Source organism: Phacochoerus africanus, chromosome 2 (genome assembly GCF_016906955.1).
Source record: "Phacochoerus africanus isolate WHEZ1 chromosome 2, ROS_Pafr_v1, whole genome shotgun sequence".
In the NCBI taxonomy this organism is placed as follows: domain Eukaryota; kingdom Metazoa; phylum Chordata; class Mammalia; order Artiodactyla; family Suidae; genus Phacochoerus; species Phacochoerus africanus.
The window spans coordinates 253,836,261-253,863,784 of record NC_062545.1 but is presented as its reverse complement, the minus strand read 5'-3'; the positions used below and the strand labels follow the sequence as shown (position 1 = coordinate 253,863,784).

General features: G+C 41.5%; 1 protein-coding gene and 1 non-coding gene across 5 annotated transcripts in view; one reads left to right on the top strand and one right to left on the bottom strand.

Moving 5' to 3' along the window:
* LPAR1 (lysophosphatidic acid receptor 1) overlaps positions 1 to 27,524 on the top strand; it is a 168,399-nt gene that overhangs the window by 93,640 nt on the left and 47,235 nt on the right. For all 4 annotated transcript variants that reach the window (XM_047768136.1, XM_047768138.1, XM_047768137.1 and 1 more), the window contains exon 3: positions 9,844 to 10,591. In XM_047768136.1, coding sequence (XP_047624092.1) covers positions 9,844 to 10,591 — 748 coding nt within the window. The remainder of the gene's footprint in view (positions 1 to 9,843; positions 10,592 to 27,524) is intronic.
* LOC125121633 (U6 spliceosomal RNA) lies at positions 17,164 to 17,273 on the bottom strand. The gene has a single exon (XR_007133521.1). It is a non-coding gene; the product is annotated as a U6 spliceosomal RNA (small nuclear RNA).

Genomic DNA, 27,524 nt, shown 5'->3' with positions numbered 1-27,524 from the left:
AGGTAAAAGAGTTGTAGCCTCTCTTACTTCTGATGTCTGCCCCCCTGAGGCTGAAGTCAGTATGGGGGCTTGCTGTAGGCTTCCTGATGGGAGGGGCTGATGCCTGCCCCCTGGTAGGAGGAGCCGATTCTAATCCTTCTGTGGGTGGGGCTTCATCTCTGGATGGGATTAGAGGCATCTGTGTGCCTGAGGGGTCTTTAGGTAGCCTGTTTACTGAGGGGTGGGGCTGTGATCCCACCTGGATTGTTGTTTGCCCTGGGGCTTCTCAGCAGCTGACTGATGGGTGGGGCCAGATTTTCCCAAAATGGCCACCTCCAGAGAACGGCACTGCTGCTGCTGAATATTCTGGAGAGCTTTGCTTCCAATGTCCTTCCCTCACAACAAGCCACATTCACCCCTGTTTTCCCAGGATGTCCTCCAAGAACTGCAGTCAGGTTTGACCCAGATTCCCTTGGAGACTTTGCTTTGCCCTGGGACTCAGTGCACATGAAAGTCTGTGTGCGCCTTTTAAGAATGGGGTCTCCATTTCCCCCAGTCCCGTGGAGCTCCTGCACACAAGCCCCACTGCTCTTCAATGCCAGATGCTCCGGGGCTCTTTCTCCCTCTGCCAGATGTCCACACATGAGAGTTTGATGTGGGGCTCAGAACTCTCACTCCTGTAGGTGAGTCTCTGTGAACTAGTTAGTTTCCAGTCTGTGGGGCTTCCCACCCGGGAGATATGGGGTTGTTTATATCATGAAATTGCCCCTGCTACCTCTTGATGTGTCCTCCTCTTTTTCTTCTGGAGTAGGGTATCTTTTTTAAGGTTTCCGGTCCATTTGGGTGGGGATTGCTCAGATTTTAGTTGTGAATTTTGTTGTTTTTAGGAGAGAAGTTGAGCTCCAGTCCTTCTATTCCGCCATCTTAATCCCATTTCGAGCGCTGTCTTTTTCAATCTTTTTGCAGGGAAGGGAGGAAACGTATGGAAGGTTTGATTATTTTAGATTCAAGAGTTCTTAGAGGTATCTTATTTTACAAATGAGAAATCAACACTGAGAGCAGTTAGGAGACCTACTGAAGGCCAGATTAGCTGGTGAGCATCAGGGTCGGGAGGAAGTTCACACCCACTCCAGTATTGTACTTTCACAGAGGTGGGAAACCAAAGTAGCTTGATTTATATCTTTTTACGGGTCCTTTTACCAGCACAGGTGAAAATCTCTCTTTAGGATGTCACTGGAATATATATTTGCATTCTTATCTAAATACTTACTAAACCATACAGTTTTAATAACCAGCTGGTGAGCTTGTGCTAAGTGTTCCCTTTCCACTTGGCTTATGACTATTTAGCTGTCTTTCGGGAGCTACCAAACCACACTGGATGGACTGTGCATGGCCCCATAGTTGGTGCCCGGGTGTGTCATTTTGTTTCCTTTCAAGGCACAACCCAGGGCAGTGCCATGGCCATATCTGGCATTCCAGAAGTGCTTGTGGATATGCCAGTTGAATGAATGAAGTGCATTGCCAAGGAGAACACCATCTGTGCCTCTTTAGAATTCAGGCTTGGCACATTTGTTATGACTTCTTTTGAGATCACATGATAGGGTGAGGTAAATTTCTGAGATTTGGAACATCCATTCTGTGGAGCAGCTAACGAGTTCTCCTCCATCTGCCCCCTTATCCTGAGATGTAATTGGTAGATGTGAAAAGGGCCTGAATGTGGACTTCTCTTTTTAGCCTTGAGGATAATTTATTTTTTGAATCATTCTGTTTTATTTATATCTTTGTTTCTTGGGCAGGGCAGACTTCTGTAACTTATTTTAGAGAAATTTCTAATTATAATGATTTGGATTTTAGAGTAATAGACTTTAAACAAATATTTATTGAGTTTTGTATGATTATGTTTTTGTTTTCCTCCAAATTTCTTGCAGCAAATACCACTTTTCTAAGGAAGAAAAGACATCATTTACAATCTTAGCTGAATACATCTCACAAATTGTTCTGACATCATTTATGTCCCCCCCTGCCATTTTTTACTCTATTTTCCCCAGTAACATGGAAAGTAGTCATCCCACTTTTAGTGTGTTAACTACTCAGTTTGGTGGTTTTTGAATCCCCATATTTAAACTTATTTTTGAAAATTATCATTACAGTTTAAATGAATGTTTTGATTCATACCTGAGTAGTAAGAGAAAATGAATGGATATTTAATACTTCGTTTCCATTTTTAAATTCTTATTGATACAGGGATTTTAGTTCTTTATTAAGTATACTTTCAAGAGTTATTTTTGATATTTGCTTTGTTTTATAACTATATGAAGATCGGTTGCTTCGACTCAATTAGGTTTTGTGTATTTTCGATGCTTGCTGCCAGTCGTTTTATTCTATTGTGTTTTTCATTTTTGTTTTTTTTTATGGCTTACTTGAATTTATATTTTTTTTAGGAAGGAAATATAGATAGCGATCTCTCCTATCTGTGGGACTGTTCTGTATTGTCCTCAAATGAGAACATCAGTATAGATGGCTGAGGAATTTGAATTTGAATCTCAGACATTTTCTCCACATAGCAGAGATTTTTTTTTTTAATTGAAGCATAATGGAGATTTTGATGTTTGTGTTCTGTCCTTTGGAATTCTACAGCAGAATCTTGGTGATACCTTATTTTCTTTCTTTCTCTCAATATTTAATTTGTTTGCTTTTTAAAAAAGTACTTAAAAATTTTTGAATGATACCCTTGAAATGCCAGAATCTAAACTAGCTGTATCTGAATTTCAGTTGATTTTAATTACCTCTTCTGTAATTTATAGAAACTTAAGCCAGTAACCTGAGGTCTTTCTCTTTAAGGAACAACTTTTCACGTACTTCAGGCTGTGTTCCTTAAGCTTCATCCTAGTTTTACTTGGAAAGCTAGTTACATTAGGGATTTTTCCTGTGCGTGTCTTCTTTACTTTTATTCTGATCTCTGACCTTCTCGAAGTGCTGAGTGAATTTCTTAACTATGTTTTCTACTTGCCCTTTCAGTTTTCTGGGATTTTTAAACTTCATTGCCTGAATTACGTTTTTTAATTCAGAAATTGTTTTTCACCTCTGGGCACAATAATGGAGTTCTAAAGATGTGCATTTCAGTGTACTTAATCTTGAAACCTGTGAATATGCTACTTTACATGGCAAAAGGGACGTTTCAGATGCAGTTAAGTTCAAGATTTTGTGATGGGCAGATAATCCTAAATTATCTGGGTGGGCTCATTGTAATCACAAGGGTCCCTAAATGTGGAAGATGAAGAAGTGTCAGTATTGGAATGATGCTATGTGAGCAAGACTTGGCCATTGCTGGCTTTGAAGCTGGAATGGGGCCAGGTGACAAAGAATATGGGCAGCATGTTGGAAAAGACAAGAAAGATTCTCCTCTAGAGCCTCTGGGAAGGAATAGAGTCCTGCCAACACCTTGGTGTTAGCCTTATGAGCCCCACTTTGGACTCCCGACCTCCAGGGCTGTAAGATAATGAATTCCTATTTGTAAGCTACTAAGTTTGTTAGCAATTTGTTGCAGTAGCAATAGAAAGCTAATATAATCTCTGTACTTTTTTTTAACTGGAGTTTTATTTATTTATGTTCTGTCTTCATAATGGCTTGTTCTGTTTTCTTTCTTGCCTTTTTTTGTCTTTTTTTTTTTTTGCCATTTCTAGGGCTGCCCCTGCAGCATATGGAGGTTCCCAGGCTAGGGGACTAATTGGAGCTGTAGCTGCCGGCCTACGCCAGAGCCACAGCAATGCCAGATCCGAGCCGCATCTGCAACCTACACCATAGTTCACGGCAACACTGGATCGGATCTTTAACCCACTGAGCAAGGCCAGGGATTGAACCCACAACCTCATGGTTCCTAGCCGGATTCGTTAACCACTGAGCCATGATGAGAACTCCTTCTTTCTTGCTTTTTAGGGCTGCAACTGTGGCATATGGAAGTTCCTGAGGCTAGGGGTCAAATTGGAGCTACAGCTGCCAGCTTACACTTCAGCCACAGCAGTACAGGATCCAAGCAGTGTCTGCAACCTATACCATAGCTCACAGCAATGCTAGATCCTTTAATCCACTGAGTGAGGCCAGGGATTGAACCCATATCCTAGTTGGGCTTGTTTCCATTGAGCTACAATAGGAACTTCCTGGCTTTCTGTATTTTCAGTGCTGGTGCCCTCACAAAACAGTTTGAGAAGACCAATCAGAAATAACATGTCATTTTCATTTTCCCTTTGTTTCCCATAAATCTGCTTCAAGGGAGCTGTTTTATTTATTTATTTTTAGAATGATCATCTCCTCCTCTGAGATTGCTTTCTTTCCACTGTGTTTGATATGTTTTTTCCTGTTTGCTGTATCATTATAGCCATGACTACCTTAAGTTGTTTATAGTCCAATCATTGTTGAATTAGATTCTCCCAGAGCTTGATGTAGGTTTTTGCCTAAATCCCTCAGGTCCCGAAGAAGTAAAGAAGCCCATTCAACCAGTCTTCTGACGGCCACATGACTCTAGATGCTGCTAGAGTCTCCCTCCCTTACTCTCCAGATCGGTTGCATTTTAGATGGTAGAAGAGGGGATTTAATTCTTCTTTCAGCTCAGTCCTGTTGCACTGAATCTAGCTAAAATTCCTCTGAATTTTTTCTCAAATGTATTCTACCCTTATAAATGTTAATTCCTGGTACATTTTCTACTTGATCCTTACCCAGAATTTTCTCAGTATAGGATTTTACCTACAAAAGACTTGATATATAGTTTAGTCCTGTTTTCTCCTTTCACAGATGGTGAAACCAAGGTTTAAAAAAAATCATGTAAGTTATATCATTAAATAGGGTACAGTTTTTATGGTATCACTACTCAATTTTTGAGAGATAAGATGGCATAGAACCAGGTCACATGCCATTTGCTAAGTAAACATACTGGATTCCTTCAGAGAAAACTTGTCAGTTTTATTCATCTTAGCAATTGGCTTGGAAAGATAATTTAGGAGTTCTCACTGTGGCACAGTGGGTTAAGAATTCAACTGCAGCAGCCCACATCACTGCAGAGGTGCGGGTTTGCTTCCCAGTCTGGCACAGTGGATTAAAGGATCCGGCATAGGTCACAGCTGCAGCTCGGATTCAGTCTCTGTCTGAAACCCAGGAACTTACGTGTGCCACAGGTGTGGCCATTAAAAACAAACAAACAAAAAAAGACAATTTATTTTTTATTTTTCCATTCTTAACTGTATAGTTTTTCTCAGTGGGAAAAGCGGAGAAGCTGTACATACCACTGCTTTTGTCAGCAGCTGGCATTCCACCTTTGGAATGCTGTGACATACTATATGCTTCATGTTTGATTAAGCAATGTCTTTGTCCAGAGGGCTAAAGGAAATAACAGAATCCTAATTTATGTCTATGTTTTTTTTTGATGTGTGTGTGTGTGTGTGTGTGTGTGTGTGTGTGTATGTGTGTGTGCATCCTTGCAGAAAGGAAACTTGTGAAATGTGAACGTTTTTGAAATGATCTTTAATTTATTAAAGCAACCTTTATATTTAGCATCTAATCTAGTCGATGGTGCAATACAACAGTGAGTGAACAAGAAAGCTAGAATCTCTGCCCTCACAGAGCTTACAGCCTAGTGTGGGGAGGTGGCAGTAGAAAATTAAGCAATTATTAGTGTGTTAAGTGTTGTTACAGGAGTAATGCAGGGAATTTTGGTTGGAAGCACCTTGTGTAGACGTGAGACGATCCAGGGAGAATGACTGGAAAGAGTGGTGTTTCAGCTGGTACATGAAGAATGAGTATACGGTGAAAATCAGGGGAAGAGTGTTCTAGGCCCGTGGTCCTCAAAGTACAGCATCAGCATCATCTGGGGCCCTGCCTCAAATCTGCTAAACAGAAATTTGGGGGATATGGCCACCAGTCTATATTTTACAAACCCTCTGGGTGGCTGCTGCACAACACCGCTGTTCTCACTGATGGCCAAGAACAAGAGGTGAGAGAGAACCCAGTACATTAAATTGAGCGAAAGCAGAGACCTTGAAGTCATTAATAGCTTGAGTTGAGGCCGGAGAGGCAGAGGAGGCCTGATATGACAGTCGGAGAGTTTAGATTTTTATCCTAAGTGCACTTGCTTACAAGCCACAGAAGCCTTTTTAGTAGAGGAGCAATTTGGGCAACTTTGTCTTCTAGAAAGATCCCTAGAGAAGAAATTGGTGCCAGACAGAAAGGACACTTAGGAAGCCTGTGTAGTAATACTTCTGGGGGCTCTGAGAGACGGAAGAGTAGATAGGTTGAGCAGATACTTAGGAAGGAGAATTTACAGGGGTTTGGTTATTGCTGAAATGATGAGAATGAGAAGAGAAGGAATTTCTAGGTTGAGCACACAGGCCCCTGGAAATTTCCAGGTTCTCTAGCCTCTGGAAACGAGAACATGGGAGGAACAAGTAGGGGCTCATGAAGAAAGTTATAAGTTTGAGCTTGATTTTGAGCAGAGGCAGAGGAAATTGTGGGGTAGTCCATTCGATATAACCGTGGGCAATTTGATATTTGCCTAGACCTCAGGTAAAAAGCAGGGGCTAAATATAGAAATGGGAATATTATATATATATATATATATATATATATATATATATATATATTTTCATAGAATTCTTAGAGGACACATAGAAAACTCTGTGCAATCGTGTTGAATGAGGATATAAACAGTGCAGAAACAGTGATGTTGCTCAGAGGATGGGGACCCTCAAAAATGACCGAGAAGGAGTTCCTGTCGTGGCGCAGTGGTTAACGAATCCGACTAGGAACCATGAGGTTGCGGGTTCGGTCCCTGCCCTTGCTCAGTGGGTTAACGATCCGGCGTTGCCGTGAGCTGTGGTGTAGGTTGCAGACGCGGCTCGGATCCCGCGTTGCTGTGGCTCTGGCGTAGGCCGGTGGCTACAGCTCCGATTCAACCCCTGGCCTGGGAACCTCCATATGCCGCGGGAGCGGCCCAAGAAATAGCAACAACAACAACAACAAAAAGACAAAAAAAAAATGACCGAGAAGGACTAGCCAGAGAGAGGGATCAAGACCAGAAGAGTATGATGTCATGAAAGCCAAAGAAAGAATTTTCTAAGAGTCTCCCCAGTCATGTGTCTAATGCTTTGAAGCCTTAGTTAAGATAGAGACTAAAACATTTCCACTGGAATGGCCACCAGATTGTCGTGACTTTGGAATGTTATATGAACGTCAAGAATTGACTAGAGTGGGGAGTTCCCATTGTGGCTCAGTGGTTAACAAATCTGACTAGTATCCATGAGGATGCAGGTTCAATCCCTGGCCTTGCTCAGTGGGTTAAGGATCCGGCATTGCCATGAGATGTGGTGTAGGTCGCAGATATGGCTCGGATCCTGCGTTGCTGTAGTGTGGGCCGGCAGCTGCAGCTCCGATTAGACCCCTAGTCTGGGAGCCTCCATATGCTATGGTTTCAGCCCTAAAAAGGGCAATAAAAAAAATTGGCAAGAGTGGATTTGATGGCAGAGTGGAGGGAGAAGCCATACCACAGGTAATTGAGAAATTTATGTGTCTCCAGTGAGACACCAGAGAGCAGTTGGCTGTGAAGGGAAAAATAATCCAGGCCTGAAAGGCCAACATGAGGTCCCATGGGGCTTTCTTGTGTGTCTGTCTTTGGTAGAGATTAAATTTATTTGAATATCGATAGGAAAGGTTCAAGGGAGAGGAGAAGGAGTGAGGGGGGAGATTTGAAGATACAAGGAAGAGAAAGGAAATAATTTATAGAACAAGGTTCTGGAAATAGTAGGAATAGATAGGGTTCAGAACACTTGGATGGCAAAGGAACACCTTTTCTGTTGTGATGGAAGGGGAAGAAAGGATGGATTCTTGGAGAAGTAATTGTAAAGATAAAAAAGTTGCAATCTGATGATACCTAATTTTCCTCTTCTGGCAACTGCTAATGGAAAGAGGGGAGATGGGAGCTCAAAAGGGAACAGTAGATATGTTTAAAATAGTCATGATGAAGAAGATACAGGATAATAATTAGAGAGGAAATTGACTGCATGTGGCATTAAATTCTCCGTTGAGGCCAGACATCATGACTTTATACCAGAATTGATCTTCCAGATAACTTGATTTTCTCTCACATTTCTCAGAAACCTTGGCATAAGTTTTGGAAGCGGGAACCAAATGCATTCATCCAAGACTGGTGTCATTCTAGAGAAATTGCCATAGAAATACAGTGGAGCAAGTAGCTTAAAAGATAAAGTCTCTGTTTACTTACCTGAAGTTAGGAAATTCAAGAAGATCTTAAACCTGAAGATTTTTTTTCTCAGTGGCAAAACTTGATCTGGATGACTAGCTGTGAAGCTACTTACCACCTTTATTTATCAAATTTAGTGCATACTTTTATAAGTTTTACCTCAGAAATTAATGTGTATCAATATGGAGTGCTGCCCCAAATTTTGATGGGGCTATTGTTTTACCTCATATATCAATTTTGTCCTCTGTAACTGTTTTTAAAACGAGAAGATTTTTGAATTCTGAAGAAAACGTGTTGCTGTGTTAGCAAAAAAAAAAAAAAGAGAGAGAGAGAGTGAGAGATTGAAAGGGTATATTATGAAATATAACCTGGCATAGTGGGTTAAAGGATCTGGCATGGGTGCACAGCGGCTTGGATTCAGTCCCTGACCCAAGAACCCCCATATGCCATGGATACAGCCATTTACAAAAATAATAATAATGGTTAGAACTGTCATATTTACTAAGTGATTTATTAAGTGCAATGTAAAATAGGTTGTGTGTGAGCTGTCTTCAAGAAATCTTCTCTAATTTTGGGAGTCACAGACAAACTTAAGGCTTCCTGAAGGGTGATTTATTCTATTTGCTGTATAATGTTCTGGTTTCTCCTTTATGTTACTTTTTCCTTTCTGCTTTCGTCTTAGTAGTTATTGATTGCCTATATTATTCTCTTATAAACTTCCTTGATCCTTTTTAGATTCAAGTGAGTATAAACAATTAATGAGAAAATTTATTCTAATTGGTGATGTTGAAAAATAAGAAAACACATAATGAAACATCACTCCATATTTTAGCAGGTAGACTTTATCTGAGTATACCTTGCTTTTTGTAGAGCAGTGTCATAAAGTGTCATCTGCTCTTTGGAGATTACCTTAAGCAACGTATTTCTTATGTGCTCAAAAAGAAAAATTTCTCACATGTCGTAGATTGGTTGACAAATGCTATTCTGGGGTAAGGAGTTGTGGGGATAGAGAGGGCTGACCACAGGAATGCCAAACAGCAAAGACTGGCTTTGGGCAAAGAAGCTTTGATGCGTAGTGACCTCGCTGAAATGTTGGGACTGATGGTCCACATGGGGACTTGGTTACAAGATGCCCAACACGGAGTGAACGTGCTATGTGAGAAGAGAAATGCAGAATAATAGAACAATAATACCCTATCTGTAAACCAACTGTGTTTACAGATGCCCTAAATAACAGGTCAAAATAGATTTACTATGGTAAATACTCCACTTGCAGTGCCCTGCAAAATTCTCATCTGTCTCGTGTATTTTAAGCAAGATTTCTGGGTCATGTGGCTTTTCCAGTCGGCTGCAGTGATGTGCAACCACCAAGCACAGACCTTGTCATTTATTTCATTTCAACTGTCTTTAATCTTGAAGACAGTAAAACAGTGAGAAACTTTGGGGTTTCGACATAATCATAGAACATTAGCAGGATCAGATTTTCAAAATCTTTGCTTTTAGCCTGTTTTTTTTTTTTTTTTGCCACATTTACCATAGAAGCCTTGTGTTATCTATACATCTTCAAATTTGGATCTGTGGTTTTTCTCTTTTTTTCATCTCTCTTCCTTTCTCTTTAGTTCACAGCCATGAATGAACCGCAGTGCTTTTACAACGAATCCATCGCCTTCTTCTATAACCGGAGTGGAAAGTACCTTGCCACAGAATGGAACACAGTGAGCAAGCTGGTGATGGGACTTGGAATCACCGTCTGTATCTTCATCATGTTGGCCAACCTCCTGGTCATGGTGGCAATCTATGTCAACCGCCGCTTCCATTTTCCTATTTATTACTTAATGGCGAACCTGGCTGCCGCAGACTTCTTTGCTGGGTTGGCCTACTTCTACTTAATGTTCAACACAGGACCCAACACTCGGAGACTGACGGTCAGCACGTGGCTCCTGCGTCAGGGCCTCATTGACACCAGCCTGACGGCATCCGTGGCCAACTTACTGGCCATTGCAATCGAGAGGCACATTACAGTTTTCCGCATGCAGCTGCACACGCGGATGAGCAACCGGCGGGTGGTGGTGGTGATCGTGGTCATCTGGACCATGGCCATTGTTATGGGCGCGATACCCAGTGTGGGCTGGAACTGCATCTGTGATATTGAGCATTGTTCCAACATGGCGCCCCTCTACAGTGACTCTTACTTGGTCTTCTGGGCCATTTTCAACTTGGTGACCTTTGTCGTCATGGTGGTTCTCTACGCTCACATCTTTGGCTATGTTCGCCAGAGGACTATGAGAATGTCTCGGCATAGTTCTGGCCCCCGGCGGAACCGGGATACCATGATGAGTCTTCTGAAGACTGTGGTCATTGTTCTCGGTGAGTTGTGCCTCGACTCTGACTTACTTTACGGATTCTCAGTATCTTAATATAAACCAGAGTAGTTTATTATGACAGGGGCGAAGTGCAATATGAACATCCAGTGGGTATGTGTGCAGGAATCAAGGAAGGACGGGGCACCTTTAGAGCAAATGTCTCTGCTGAAGTCAGCATCCAGATCTTTCTTTATTCTTTCTTTCTTTGTTTCTCTGGGACCCATATGGAGTTGATCTCCGGGAAAGAATATCTCAATGATGTGAGAGAAATGTTGGTGACGTGGATGATGTTGTGGATGAGTTTGGCTTTCAAATATTGAAAATATCTCCTTTGGAAAGGTTTCGTTACAGCCCAAATTGTGGCACTTTTGCCTGCGGTCTCTTTATTACAGATTCTCCGAAAGTGTTTTTACTGTCCTCTGAATATGCTTTCATATATAGTTACTTTTAATGAGTCTATTTCTACATCAGGTATCTTTCACACTGTGTAATTGTTCCCACATACATGTGGGTAAGTATATCAAGATTTTGCATATACATTTACTGCACAAAATGGGTTGGAATTGAGTACCATTCTGTGGTAGTCGTCTTCGTGAAAACTTTCTTCCATTCATTTTGTTTGTGGTGGTGGAAGTTAATTCATATTCAAGGTGAAAAGCAAGATTTTGTTCTTTTATGTGATGTATATACAAATAACTGGCCTTGAAATAACTGTTGTTTTTCCTGGATGCAGAATGCATGGTAATGATCATGTATTTATTTATTCATTTGTATTTTCAGCAAATAGTTAACAAACACCTCATAAGTTCTAGGCCCTGTGCTAACTCCTAGAGACGTGCCCACGACGAAGACGCTCAGAACATTTCTCTTGGAGCTCAGAGTGCCTGGCTGAACAGTTCTCCAATGAGCATTTTTCAAAATTTTCCTATCAGATTACGTTTTCTCCATAGACTGTATTCATCTTAATGTTTGATTCCATTTTAAAAAATAGTTAAAAAAATCATTAGTGTTTCATCTTTCTCCATGGAAAGTCAGTGGCAAGTTCCTCTATCACTGTTTTTTGTTTTTTGTTTTTTTTTTTGTCTTTTGTCTTTTGTCCTTTTAGGGCTGCACCTGCAGCATATGGAGGTTCCCAGGCTGGGGGTCTAATCGGAGCTATAGCTGCCGGCCTACACCATGGCCACAGCAACGTAGGATCTGAGCCATGTCTGCCACCTATATCACAGCTCATGGCAATGCTGAATCCTTAACCCACTGAGCAAGGCGAGGGATCAAACCCACAACCTCATGGTTTCTAGTCGGATTCATTTCTGCTGCGCCATGCTGGGAATTTCCCTCTATTGCTCTTTATTCCAGTTTGTAAACAGCGTTGGGTGGTTGCAACCTGGGATTGTGTGGCTCCTCTGAAACTCTGGGAGCTACTTTAATTGTAGCCCAGGGAGGAGAGCCCTAATTATGACTAGAAGAATAAAGACCAGGCCTGGGCATTGCTAACACAACTAAAGCTGGAGGTAATATCCCCACTGAGGCCAGCATCACCTCAGATGTGATTCCAATACAACAGCTTGGAAAGTCACTGGCCACAATGGCTGCTCTTCTTCCAACCAACAGAGTACAGGAGAAATACAAAAGTGCTTTCCCCTCTGTATTTACTTAGCAACCAAAGCCTTGAAGATACCTGGGGCTCAAGTATACATTCTGCACGATACAGAGGAAACCCATCTTCCATGGGTGTAAACCCATGGGTTTACCATGAGTGCTATTTTTACATCAAATATCATGAGATATTTTACTTCTGTATTGACTCAAGTGTTTGTTTGCTGCTGATCTGAATGTTGGTTGAAACTTTTCATATGAGTGCACTTTTAAAATGATCTCAGGTACTGCTTACAGCTCATAGAACCACCAGCAGAAAAATGACTATGGACTATGAACCTGCCAAGTTCTTGTTTTAATTTTGACCTTTGTATAATGCCTGGCATTTTTCTGACGTGTGGTATGCTTAATGGTTCCTATAAAATTAACTTTTGTGCCTCATTGGGTAGTTTTGCAGGTTAAAGAAGAAATATTTTGAGTTTCCGGAGCAACAGGTTCAGTGTTCTGCATCCCTAAGTGCCTCTTCTGCTCCACCACACCAACCCCAAACTTGACAAATAATGCTGCCCTCTGAGGTTAAGCAGTGGACTCTATAAAGATTGAATACCTGTAACTGTCTCTGGAATAACCAGGGTTATTTCTATAGATGGGTGATGGAAGAAGTGTTAGAACATGGAAAACTTCAACTAGGGTGATGGATGAAGAAAGTTGGTGAGGCGAGATGTGTATGGAATTGTAATATAGGAAGAAGAAATTGCGTAAGTGGATGTAACCTTCAAATATTTTTTTAAATTGAGGGATAGTTGATTTACAATGTTGTGTCACTTTCAGGTGTGCAGCACAGTGATTCAGAGACTCTTTTCAGATTCTTTTTCTTTATGGATTATTACGAAACATGGAGTATAGTTCCCTGTGCCATATATATCCTAGGTCCTTGTTGATTACGACTATAGCCTTTCTGAGAAAAGCAGCGAGAATGGGCCGCTGGGTGGGGGTCGGAATAGATAATTCTCAATCCTATACTGTCCTGTGGTTGTCCAGGTGGTGCCTGGCACCATTCATACCACATACGCCCCTGCTTGAATTCTGTGTGATCATAACTGCCTGGAAGAGATGGGTTGGTCTTGTAGGAAGAAGAATTCTAGTCTCCTTGAAGCTCTTCTCCTAGTAAATGAGTTGTTTGACGATTAGGATCTGGGGGTACGTGTTTGGTTTTTAATACGTCTTCTCTGCCAGATGGCAGCTTTGTGCCCACTGGCAGGGATTGTAATGCTGTTGTCCATTTTCTCCACATTACCTGGCACAGGGTCTGGCACAAAAGTAGGTGCTCATCAAATAACTGCTGTATAAATGAATGTGGTGACAAAACCAAGTTTGCGAGCCTTCAAAACTGAGGTCTGGAGAGAGCCATGGTGGATTCACTAACTCAGTGCCAGTTTATTCTGTCATGTGGCAGGAGCCACACTTACCTGCACTCCTGTCACATCTCGTGCCTTCCAGCCAAATATAACAACTTGGGAAGTGACTGGCCACAATGGCTGCTCAATAAATAATGCATATTTTATTCATTTATTCTGAGGATGATTACAGTTTGATTAACTGTCCGACCTTCAGTTTCTGTTTCACTGCATGGAAATGACCTCTGGGTTTTAGACCTATTTAGTCATCTTGATCAACAAAGAGATTTGTTAGCATAAAATCAAGGTTTTTTTTGAGATTTAATGGCGACAATAGCAATAGCATTTTGGAGGTGTCTTTTTTCTGTTTTTTTTTTTTTTTTTTTTTTTTTTTAGGGCCATACCCAAAGCATATGGAGGTTCCCAAGCTAGGGGTCTAATCGGCTACCCCACAGCCACAGCACCGCCAGATCCGAGCCGCGTCTGTGACCTACACCAGAGCTCATGGCAATGCCAGGTCCCAGACCCACTGAGCGAGGCCAGGGATCGAACTCGCAACCGCATGGTTCCTAGTCGGATTCGTTTCTGCTGCGCCATGACGGGAACGCCACAATAGCAGTTTTTAAGTGCAAGGTTGTTATAAGCTGTTTTTGAGTGAGGACTGGGTCTAAATAATTTTTTTTTATTTGTCAAATCCATATGGCATTAATCATGTGCCCAGCGCTACCCTACCTTAGAAATTAGTATTTATAAAGAGCAACCCTATGGAGTCTAGGTACCATTCTCTATTTGTTATCTTCATTTTGAGGTTGAAAACGAGGCACAGAGAGGTTAGGTAACTCACCTAAGGTCACACAGTTAGTTATGTATAGGAGCTGAGTTATGTTTCAGGCAGTCTGGTTCCAGAGCCCAAGTATTTTTCACCTCTATGCTATGCTGACTCTCTATAATAAAAACAGCTACCAGCACATGCGGGATTTTATTATAATGTTTGAACAGCACTGCGCTATTAAATTGAAACCTTGTGATTCCCTCTCCCCATTTTTTTTCTCTGTTGATAACTGCCTAGCCGCCTGTGCTTTATTTCCTGAGTTGGAGACAGCTTTAAGGGAGCATTCCTTTCCCCCTTTTGCTTCTGAGACTGATGCTTCTGACTCTCCTCTCACGGGCCCTTTTCCACTGGTTGGTGTTGGAGCACCCGTAACTGAATGCTTCTGATGGAGGGAGTGTTTAGTTCAAGGTGTAGTTAACTTGAGGTCTCATTGTCCCAGCGTGAAGTCATGTAATCCTTCCCCAGGCTTGAATTCTCCCCCCTTGACATTTTACCAAGAATTCCTTTTGAGTCTGTTCCACGGTTGAATCAGAGTGGCAGTCAAGAAGTTCTTCCTTATTTGACCACAGTCTATCTTGAGTTGCAAGTCCTTGCCTTTCTCGCTCTGCTCCTTGTGATGACACTCCTGTTGGGGATAATTAGAGAAGAGAGAAACCAGGATTTGGAAAGACAAAGCAATGGTTATGGTGTGGAGGTTTTTTGCATCTTAATCATGGGAGAGAATGAGGGACATAAAGCGAAATAAAACCAGGTGGGGCTTCGCTCTTTGGGAGAAGACACTGTTTTTCTAGTTTGATCTGTCCTGGCCAGAAATGATCACTGCTGAAGCTAAATTATTGCTCATTACCTGTGTGCCCTGTGCTAGGGTCAGTACCTGACACTGCCCTTCATGCACTGTTTCTAATTCCAAGGAAGAGTGTGTTTTCCCCATTGCATACTGAGGGAACTGAGTTAAGATAGGGTAACTTGTTCAGGAAAACTTATTTTGTAAGTAGCAGAACTGGTAAACCATGACCTCCCATCATAGGATGCTGTTCACAGGTCCCGCAAGAGACTGTGACTGGTATGAATAATAGTAGGTGGGGCCAAATGACTTTATGTTCACTCTGATGAAAGACAATTTGGCTAATAGCCTGTTAGCAAATCTTTATGTTCTTCTCTCTCTCTCTCTCTCTTTTTTTTTTTTTTTTTGCTTTTTAGGGCTGCAGTTACAGCATATGGAAGTTCCCAGGCAAGGGGTCAAATCAGAGCGACAGCTGCTGGCCTACACCACAGCCACAGCAACCCAAGATCCGAGCCGTGTCTGCCACCTACAGCACAGCTCACAGCAATGCCAGATCCTTAACCCACTGAGTGAGGCCAGGGATCGAACTCTCATGGATCCTACTAGTTGGGCCCGTTACTGCTGAGCCACGACTGGAACTCCCATGCACGTCTCTTTTCAATTTAATTCCGCAGACATATACGTTGAGTGCTAATTATGTGCTAAGGGATAAAAAGATGTATAAGGTAAACTCCATTCTTTTTTTTTTTTTTTTTTTGTCTTTTTGCCATTTTCTTGGGCCGCTCCTGCGGCATATGGAGGTTCACAAGCTAGGGGTCTAATCAGAGGTATAGCCACCAGCGTACGCCAGAGCCATAGCAACGTGGGATCCGAGCCGCATCTGCAACCTACACCACAGCTCACAACAACACCAGATCCTTAACCCACTGAGCAAGGCCAGGGATCGAACCTACAACCTCATGGTTCCTAGTCGGATTCGTTAACCACTGCGCCACGACGGGAACTCCTCCATTCTTTTGTTTCTTTCAATTGAGATGACAGTGGTTTATAACTTAAGTTAACATATATGTACAGCATGGTTTCTTCAGCCTTCTCACCACCAAAAATTGAGTCTCCTTCCATTAACATGCTGTTGATTTCCTTTATCCATTTCACACTCCTCCCCACCTCTCCTCTGGTAAGTATGACAGTGTTCTCTGTGTCCACATGTTTGCCTTTGGTTTATTCATTTATTTTATTTCTTTTTGTTTGTTTTATTTCACATATGAATGAAGTCCCATGGTACTTGTCTTTCTCGGACTTCTTTCACTTGGCATAATTCCCTCAAGGTCCATCTATGTTGTTGCAAATAACAAGATTTCACCTGTTTTTATGGCTGAATAGTATTCCATTGTGTATATATACCATATCTTCTTTATCCAGCCATCCATTGATGGGCACTTAGATTGTTTCCATATCTTCGCTATTGTAAATAATGCCATGATGAACATAGGGGTGCCTATTCCTTTTCAAATCAGTGTTTTCATATTCTTTGGATAAATACCAAGAAGTGGGATAGCTGGATCATATGGGAGTTCTGTTTTTCACTTGCTGAGGAATCTCCATGTAGTTTTTCTTTTTTGTTAGCACAATAGGTTTATAATTATATTTTACTGTGTTTTCTCTTCTTGAATTCTTTTTTTTTTAAATTATTTATTATTATTTTTTTCCCACTGTACAGCAAGGGGGTCAGGTTATCCTTACATGTATACATTACAATTACATTTTTTCCCCCACCATTTGTTCTGTTGCAACATGAGTATCTAGACAAAGTTCTCAATGCTATTCAGCAGGATCTCCTTGTAAATCTATTCTAAGTTGTGTCTGATAAGCCCAAGCTCCCGATCCCTCCCACTCCCTCCCCCTCCCATCAGGCAGCCACAAGTCTCTTCTCCAAGTCCATGATTTTCTTTTCTGAGGAGATGTTCAAAAATATGGAACGCTTCACGAATTTGCGTGTCATCCTTGCGCAGGGGCCATGCTAATCTTCTCTGTATCGTTCCAATTTTTTTAGTGTATGTGTTGCCGAAGCGAGCACTCCATGTAGTTTTTCATCGCGGCTGCACCGATTCCCATCACCACCAACAGTACAGGCGGGTGGCCTTTTCTCCCTGTCCTCGCCAGCACTTGTTATTTCCTGCCTTTTTGATAACAGTCACTCTAATAGGCGTGAGATGGTATTACATTGTGGTTTCGATTTGCATTTCCCTAATAATTAGTGGTTTGAGAATCTTTTCATGTGCCTCTTGGCTATCTGTATGTCTTCTTTGGGAAACTGTGTATTCAGCTCCTCTGCCCATTTTTTAAACAGTTTTTTTGTTTTTGTTGAGTCATGTGAGTTCATATATATATTTGTATGAACTCCTTATCGGGTGTATCATTTGCAAGTATCTTCTCCCATTCAGTAGGTTGTCCTTTTGTTTTGTGGATGGTTTCCTTTGCTATGCAGAAGCTTTCTGGCTTGTTTATTTTGGCTTTTTAAACTCTGTTCTTTACAGAGGTTATAGTGTACCAGGGGGGACTCAGAAAAGTTGCAAAAGCCGTCAGATCCTATGCTAGCTGATGTACAGGCAGCGTGGAGGGAAGGGAGGCTCGGTCTCCTCTCGGTGGTATTGAGTCTTGATGCCTGTGAAGGAGCTTGCCATCCTGTAGGGGGAGAGGGGGTAGAGGAGAGGCTAAGCACCTGCTCACCTTTGGGGAACTGAAAATAGTCAGGTATGATTACCATATGGTGGGTATGCTGGAGAAGGTTGGGCTTAAAGCCTTCATAACATACTAAGGAGCTTGGGTTTCTGCCTGTAGGTGACCAGAGATCCGAAGGATTCCTTAAGATAAAGAACACCAGTTCCTTTTAGGGGTCCCTGTATAAGTTATCATGCAAACGGAGACACTTTTGGGAGTGAACACAGGCACAAACCAGGACACTGGGACAACGCAGGACTTATCCAGAATGTATGGTCACCCTCCTTCTAGGCTCTCTTCCTGTTTGTTTATAGTCTTCCTACATTTTTTCTGTTTTTTTTTAAATGTAGAGCGCAACACTGGACTTGTTCCACTGTAGAAAGATAGTAAAGAACAACTTTTTTTTCCCCTCGTTAAACCAAGGATCTGTTCAGATTTAGAATTTTAGAGCTGAAAGGGTGCTTTGAAAAATCACACTGTCCAGGGAGTTCCCATTGTGGCTCAGTGGGTTACAAACCTGACTTGTATCCGTGAGAATGCAGGTTTGATCCCTGGTCTTGCTCACTGGGTTAAGGATCCGGTGTTGCTGTGAGCTGAGGTGTAGGTCTCAGACTTACTGCTGAGGCTGTGGTGTAGGCTGGACACTGCAGTTCCAATTAGATCCCTAGCCTGGGAACGTCCATATGCCATGGGTGTGGCCTTAAAAAACAAAACCAAAAAAACACCCCCCCCCAAAAATACCCGACACATGTTCCAATTTCCTAATGTTACAAATAAAGAGACCAAAGCTGCCAAGTTAAGTGAGAAATGCGGGTCTGAGTTAGCTGATGGCTCAAACCAAGAACTAGGCTTGTTACCTCCCAGAGGGTGCTATTCTTACTGCCTAGGCCTCCACCTTCTTCGGGTCCATCCACACTTTCCATCATTTTCTTCCTCGTGAATATCAACATGTATTTATGTGGCTAACCAGGATTAGGTGTAAACATTGTGGCTATAAAGGTACCTGGAACCCATCCAAAGGGTCCCCTTGAATCTGGCCTTGTTATAACTAACTGGTGATCTCTGAAATGAAGCTTTGACAAAAGTCATTGGACACTGAATTACTAATTATGTAGTTTTTGCACGTATCATCCCCTTTCCTTTCTTAATAGCAGTGTTGTATTAGTTTCTCTTTTATCTTTTTAAAATTAAGTTTATATTTTACCATGTGTGTGTGCATGCATGTTTGTGTGTGTGTGATGTGTGTTCCTATTTACATTCATTGAGGCAGGATGCCTGTGGGTCTACTTCTGACTCTACTAACTGGTGATTCTGGGCATGTTACTTTCTCTGTGCATTAATTTCTCTGTACCTCCGTCTCTAGGATGGAGTTGGCCGATTTCATTTCTAAGATTATTTAGAGTTCCACTCATAACTCTATAAATAAGATAAGGACATAACTACTGTGGATCAGCCATGTAGAGATTTCTAGTGGAAAGCACAGCAGGAGAACTGGAGTAAGTCCAAGGGCCTATGATTTTTCTCCATATCAGCTTCTTATTTAATAATTGGCTTGAGATGTACTATGCCCCCGTAAAGGGAGTGGTCCATTTAGGGTCTCAAAAAATGTTAAAAAAAAATTACTCTGAAATAGAGAGCTGTTTAGGGAGGGTTTCCCAGTTGGCCCTGTTGCTGGGGGAAGGGAGTAGACACAGGAGTCTCTTATTCTCTGGCCACAGGTGACCAGCTGCACCTCCTGGTGCTCTGAAGAGGAACCCAAGCTACCCTCGAGTCTCCTCAGGTCCCCGTGGCATCCTTCTGAAGGCCTCTTTGAGGAAGGACCTGGGAGACCATCCTGAGAGCCTCCATTGTTGGGCCAGCCCAGAGGCTGGTTGGCACGGCGGGTGTGGTCGGGAGAGACGCCCCGTGCAAGCCCCACGGTGCTGCCCAGACCCCGGATCCTGGGCCTGGTCAAAAGAGAAAACAACCCTCAAAGACCAGCTCTTTGTGCCTTTTTTTGTTGCCCGACTCCATTCAAATATTTTTACGCCGAAGAAACTTTGAGACAGAAACAGAAAACAAAAATACCACACTAACCTAACAGAGTTCCTTCTGAGGTGTGGACGGAGCAGCCAGAACATGAAGCTTATTTTAGGTCTGATGAGACAGATTCAGCCCTCGTCTCGCTGAGACGCCTGTCAGTCCCAGTGTGCATGTCACACAGTCATTTGTCCTTAGCCTTCAAGGTCACGAAGGATGCAAAGGTTTCCTGAAGGAGTCGTGGTCACCTCTGGGCATCACTGCTGCTCAGGGCTTGAGAGGTTCTGTTTGAAATAGAATCGGCCGGAGTTGAGAATTTGGATCCTGACTTTTCGCTTCTTAGATTCATTAGCCTTGAGTAAATGACTTAACCTCTCTGAACCTTGGCTTCAGAATTAATGACATAGAGAGACTAGGACCTTGCTCATCAAGTGATTGTGAGCGTCGAATGAGGTAATTCATGTCAAGCATGCTTGGCACAGGATCTGGCTAATGTCAAACACTGAATGGTAGCAAGTATTGTCATTACTCTGAAGTCTTGTCTGCATGTGCATTTTCTGCCCCACATCCCCCTACAACCCCCCCCCCCATCCTTTCTCTCTCTGACATGTCCCCACTGATCCACACCCCAGCACACATACAGTAGTGGATTTGGTGGCTGTGATGGCGCTTCATATCTGTGACGTGGCATGAAAATATTGTTGTGATTTAGCAGCTGTTGGTTCTAACAACAGGCTGCAAATTTTATTTTGAGTGGCCTTTGCTTTTCCAAAGATACATATGTACTGCAGAGTCACCTGCACTTTATTTGTTGAGCCTCAGCCCCATGTAGAAGAAGTCCTATTAGCACCATAAGAAATGATGGTTTTGACCTGGTAACTCTCTGGAGATGATCAAATAGTGTTTGACCATTAAAATGTATTCTGAGATGAGGCAGGCCACTTTGTCCATGTCTGTTAGAAGAGCTCATCCGTTTCTTCTGGCGGACCAGTCATGCTTAGGATGCAGCTGACAACCTGGTCACAGTTAAGGGCTCCATTTGATCCACAGTGAAGGGCTGTGTCTGGTGAAAATGAAAGACATAGCAAATGGACAGAGTCATGAGACATTATTGCTGATCCTTGTCAGTCCTGGCTTTACAGTGCGACCACCTCTGATTCCTTCACGCTGGGCACCATCTCTGTCCACCTGGAAGGAAAAGGAAAATTTCACCCCCCTTCTCTTCGCTCACTGCTACTTCATGCATCTCTTTGGAGTATTCTTATGGCCATTCCATGATGGCAAGGCTTTATCTTATTTCCCAGCATCTAGAACAGGGCTCCACACTTGGAAAACCCTTTTGTTGAATGAATAGATGAACTATACCTTTTACTCAGGATGGAGTTTTACAGGTTCCCTAGCAACAGTAGAAATATACCTGTGTAGCTTGAAATTCAATGGAACTTAGCAATGAGTCTCATTCAAAGGAGTATTTATTATAAGGTAGTTATAAAAAGGCACTTCCACGTCCCTCCTGTCAAGGGCATTTCTTTAGGTTAAGTTCTAATGTGAGCTTGTTAATAGTAGTCTCTTTTGTTTAAAAACATATATTGAGTGTCTCTTGGGTCCTCTGTTAAGGGGTAGGGGTGCAGAGATTAGTGAAAATAGGGACCCGGTCCTCAAGGGGCTTTCTTTTAGTAGATTGTGATAGATAATTTAAATAAATACAGTATAATTTGATAAATAAAATATGCACGGTGCTTATGGAAGCTTGCTCTTCTAATTGGGCAGTGTCAGTAGAGGCTTCATGATGAAGTGACGTCAAAATAACATCTTCGGTGATGTGTAGGAATTTGCCATGTGAACCCAGGTCAAGAAGTGATTTCTGTTAGATATTCTTTACCCTCTGAATTGAATTAAATACTCAGTTACTTCCTTGTATTGCAAGTAATACGTTACTTAGATATGGAATTAACCCATTAGGTTTTTGTGGGGGGTGGGGATGGGAAGGGAAGCTTGTGTGATTTTAAGACAGCATTGGGCTTGTCATTTTTTTTTGCCTGGATTTTACACTGGTATGATTCATTTTTTGACTTGACCACAGTTATTAGATTCACATTAAATTGGTCATGAAGTAAATGAGTTTGAGTGGCTACTGACCTATAAGGAAAGGAATGATTTTCTGCATATGCACATTAACATCTCATAGAAAGTAAGAAGTGCCCTATAGTAACATGTATATTTCAGGACTTGAAAGATCATTGACCACAGATGTGGACATTCTATACTTAGGAAAAATACATACACACAGGGAGATTCCCAAATTTAGAAAAATAGAAGTAATTGCATGGGACATACGTAAGTTAACAAAAGTATTCAGGAGTTCCCGTTGTGGCTCAGTCGTTAATGAATCCAACTAGTATCCATGAGGACAGGGGTTTAATACCTGGCCTTGCTCAGTGGGTTAAGGATCCGGTGTTGCCATGAGCTGTGGTGTAGGTCACTGACACGGCTCAGATTCCGCGTTGCTGTGGCTGTGGTGTAGGCCGGCAGCTGTAGCTCCGATTCAACCCCTAGCCTGGGAACCTCCATATGCTATGGGTGCGGCCCTAAAAAGACAAAACAAACAAACAACCCCAAAAGTATTTATTGTTTATCTGAAATTCACATTTAACTGGCATTATGTGTTTTATCTGGCAATCACAACACCCACAGCATTGGATGAGAAATGAAGCATTTTAGATGGCAGTCAACTCTCTACAGATTTTTTTCCTTGTCTTACAGGTCTCTGTATTATCCTGGAGATCAATTTAAGTACACAGGGATTTCATTTATTTAGTATTTCTGATTTTTGTGTTGTCTAGAAATAAAGGGGCATATCTGCTTTGTGGAATCTTATGTTTGTTTCACAAAACTATGTATGTTTATGAACAGGTAATATATACCTCCAGTTCAAAACTGAATTTTTCTCTTCTTTTGCATATACTTTGTCATGCTCTTTGAAAACAGCATTTTAGCAATTTGTTTTTCCCTATAAATATCTTTTCCTTGTGTTTGTACCTTTGATTTTTTTTTTTTTCCCCTTTGAGGTCTAAACTAGGGCCTTATACTCTGAGAAACTACTTTTTATTCATGTATTTTAGTGAAGATGATACTGTCTAGACTGAGTGTGGTCATGGCTTTACTTAAACCCTGGCAGGTCTCCTCTGCCAATAGAGGAGTTATTATAATGATCCAAAGCAAATACGAAGTTCTCATAGGGGTGACACAGCAATAACAGGGTCTTTTTCAAGAAGTGGGGTTTAGTCTGGCATCCAGAGACTGGAAATTCATGGCTTCACCTATTTATCCTGCCCGAGTAGACTTTTGTTGACACAAAGAACACTGCATTTTAAGTAGGGTTTTCCATGAGTTCATTCTTAATGGGTATTTCTACACTTCGGAAAGCTTCCCTTCATGTGGCAGGCAGGAATTCATTTGCTCGGGTTATTTTCCTTTCTTGGGGTTGGGGGGGAGACAGAAGATAGCTGCTTAGGAGCCCAGCCTTCCAGGACCTGCACAGGAAACTGATGAGGTGAAAAGCTGACAAGCTTTTGCTACAGCCAGCAAGTGATTCACCATGTTATGCTGGTGGGATTTGCTTCGCTAACCTTGCTGTGCATGCGATGCCCGGGAATGAACCTTTGTATATTGCCCCAGCCCCAAAGGAGGGGCCCAGCTATAAATCGAGGCACTGGAATCTGAGTTTCTGAACGAAAACAGGGGAAGCCTGTGTTTGGACATCCTGCAGAGCTCATATATAATGATCAAATAAACAAAAGTGGGAGAGATTAGAGCACTAGCTTTATTTAATTTGGCAGAGTCTTATGTCTTGAGGAGAAAATGAAGATGCTTTCATTAAAAAAAAAAAAAACACTATTTCTGGAGTTCCCGCTGTGGCGCAATGAATCGACGGCGTCTTGGGAGCTCTGAGACATAGATTCAATCCCTGGCTCAGCCCAGTGGGTTAAGGATCCAGCGTTGCCGCAGCTGCCGACTTAGGTCATAGCTGTGGCTCAGATCTGATCCCTGGCCCAGGAACTCCATATGCCATGGGGTAGCCAAACAAAAACAAAAATGCAAAAAAATCCCCCACTGTTTCTAAGGCACTGTGCATGTATATTCTAGCTTATTTACAACTATTAATGCATAGAACATTTTATTTAGAATGGAAGAGAATGCTGTAGAAACCAAATTGGAATAATAAGTCTAACTGCAGTAGAGATTATTACATTGCTAGGCTAGGATAATAAGGTTGATATAATTCCATAATGAAATTTCTTAATATATTAGTTCCATCTGAACTGGTTCTACTGCTTTTAAGGCAATAAATCTGTCACTAAAGCATACATACGTTTGCAAGACATCAGAAGCAGGAACAGAAAAAAAATTCAAAACAAGAAAATAATGTTTTGAACAAAGAATTCGAAAATACATTCGTCTGTATGCATTGATATTTCTATAATATATCAAATAATAAATAATTTACTGGCATTACATTACAATGCATTTGCGGTGTGTTATCCTTCAGCAACCACTGACTTATAAACTCTATTCGTAGTAGCTTATTGAAGTTATCGGATGTTTGATCCATTATTTTGAAAAGGCTTTGAGGATATTTTTGTGCCATCTTTATAATTTAACTGAAATTTTCATGGGAATCAAATGTTTTTGTATAGATTGTAAGACGAAGACTTAATTTATTGGTTAGTTTTTGGTAAATATATTAGATTGTAGCAATTTAAGTGTCTACCATTGTGAATTTTTATTTTTCCTCTCACATTTACTTTTCTTTGGCTTTATTTTACAAGCTAAGTTTTACCAAAAATATTTTACTTTTTCCAGTTTTATTTGTTTTGTTTTTTTTGGCCACACCCATGGCATATGGAAGTTCTTGAGCCGGGGCTTGAATCCGAGCTGCAGCTGTGGCCTACAGCATAGCTGTGGCAATGCCAGATCCTTAACCCACTGCACCACATCAGGAGCTCCTTTTAGGTTTTAATATATAATAAATTTTGTGTGTTTGGCTGTTAATTTTATTTTTAATTTTTTATACCAATTTTAACTTTTCCTAGGTCAGTATTTACAGTTTTGAGAGTGTCTAAAAAAGTGAGGATGATATGGTTAATACTGGAGTGTTTACTAGTCATCAGGTTTCATTAAGTCTTACTACTTTGCCCCAAATTTATCTAATATAAAAATTTTAGCACGAATCTTAAGCTCTCTACATTTCAGTTCCCTGCTATGCTAGATGTAGATAATATATTTTTATGATGATCATGTATGGTAATTATTGTGAGAGCTCTTTTTATAGGAATTGTCAGATAAATTTATGGATATTTTTGCAGCTACTGCTTATAGAGTAGTGACCCCCAAAAAAGGAATGCTAAGCATGAAATATGATGTAGTGTCATTGCAAAGGCATTAACTATGTTCTAACTCCACATTTGCCGCTTCCTAGTTGGTGTGACTTTGGGCAGTCCACTTAACCTCTATGGCATTTCTTCATCTGTACCAGTGTTTCTCCAAGTGTTTCCCAAGGATCGCCTGCATCTGAATCACCTGGGGTGCTTGTTTAACAGGTTGATTCCTTGGTCCCAGCCCAAACCTACGGAAGCAGAATCTCTGTTGGTTTCCAGATAGCCATAGTTCAGTTGCACAAACCTAGCAATTAAGCCTGTCCTTGCTCATTTCTAAAGTCTATTTTTCACCTTTCCCACCAAAATGGACATATGATTGGTATCATTTAAACAGTGGGTGAAGGAGATCCTGCTGTGGCTCAGTGGTAATGAACCCGACTAGTATCCATGAAGACACGGGTTTGAACCCTGGCCTTGCCCAGGGGCTAAAAGATCTGGTGTTGCCATGAGTTGTGGTATAGGTCAGAGATACAGCTTGGATCTGGCATTGCTGTGGCTGTGGCGTAGGCCAGAAGCTACAGCTCCGATTCAACCAGTAGCCTAGGAAATTCCATATGCCACAGGTGCAGCTCTAAAAAGACAAAAAAAAAAAAAAAAGAGACAAAAAAAAGAAAAAAAAGAAAAAACCCAAAAAAACAAAATGGGTGAAGACCTGCGATCTCCCTGACATGTGTGTGTTTGTATACCTGCTTTTGCAAGAGGATGAGGAGAAAAGGTAAAGGAAGGTGGAATTAGGGAGAAAATACAATACTACTACGATAAAGTAGTTTATTATTAAGGAAATTGATATTTTTACACTAAATAAGCTTTCCTCAACATATATGAAATATCCACGCTATTATTGTCACCCAAGGAAAGTTTGTCACCTTTAATTTAGTGCTTGAAAAATGTGGCTGACCTGTCATAAAGATACCTTGAGAAATCATGGCATAAAATCTAGGACTTTTTTCAGGTAGGCATGTGACTATATTATTCTAAGGAGGAACTTTTTATCCCTTGCTCCAAAGAGAGGAGATAGAGCAATAGTGTTTGTTTTTGCATTAACCTAGTACAGTTGTATCATCTACATGGAGATGTTCACAGAATATAAATCAGTCATTTAGTTCGTAGGCTACATGTCTCCCCTTTCCTTCCAGAGGCAGCATGCCATAACCTAAAGAGCATGGGATTAAGAGGTACATTACATGTACATGGGTTAAAAACCTCAAGTTGACTGACATAGACTTTGTTACCTTAGGCAATATATTTGACCTTTCGGAGCTCTGTTCCCCATTGATGACTGGGGAGAGCAGTATTTATTATCACTCTCCCCTCATATGGGGAGGTTGTTGTGAGAATTAAATATGTGTCAAAGTGCTTAGAATGCTGCCTGGCACTTGTTACAATCAACATGAACTTCTCATGCCTGACCTATTGCTCTGTGTTTATGAAAGTACCACCTTTGACCAGTAGCAATTAGCCTTTGAACTATTTTCCTAAGATAGTCATTTCTTGGAGCCATTTAGCCTCTTTTATTGGCATATATGATCAGTAGTGGCATTTTCCCACTGTTTGCTCATAGAAATGGAACTGAGTGTCCTATTATGGGGACTCAACTTGCATTACTGTGGTTTGTTTATTCATCCATCCATTCATCTCTTAATTACTCATTTAACTAATGAATGTAAAATCCTAGAAACCTGGTGTGGGATAAGATTATAAGGATTATGACATTCCTACCCTCTTCCAAAGCCAGGCTTTCTTATCTGTGCAATAGTAGGGCTCTCTGGTCTTCCATGGTCTTTCATCCTTTCCTCAAACATCTTGGGTGCAGGGAACATCCTGTCTCCCATCTCCCTAGAGGCCAGAATGTCTTCATGTAGATGGACCATCGTATATATTGAGCCAGCGGGTACCACCCACTTGATCTCGTGTTTTCCTTTTGGTGCCGTGAGGAACACTGCAACTATATACAAACCAATTCAGTTCAAGGGACATCTCATGCCTCTTATGTATTGGGATAACAAATACCAAAATGTACAGTCATTGCTAATTTACAGATGTGACTAAATTATAAGGTAGAATGGAACTAAGGGTTAAGGCAAATACGATCACAAAGCAGAAATGGCCCTGCCATCCTAAAGCCTGCAGTCTGGTAAGAAACATGCCAT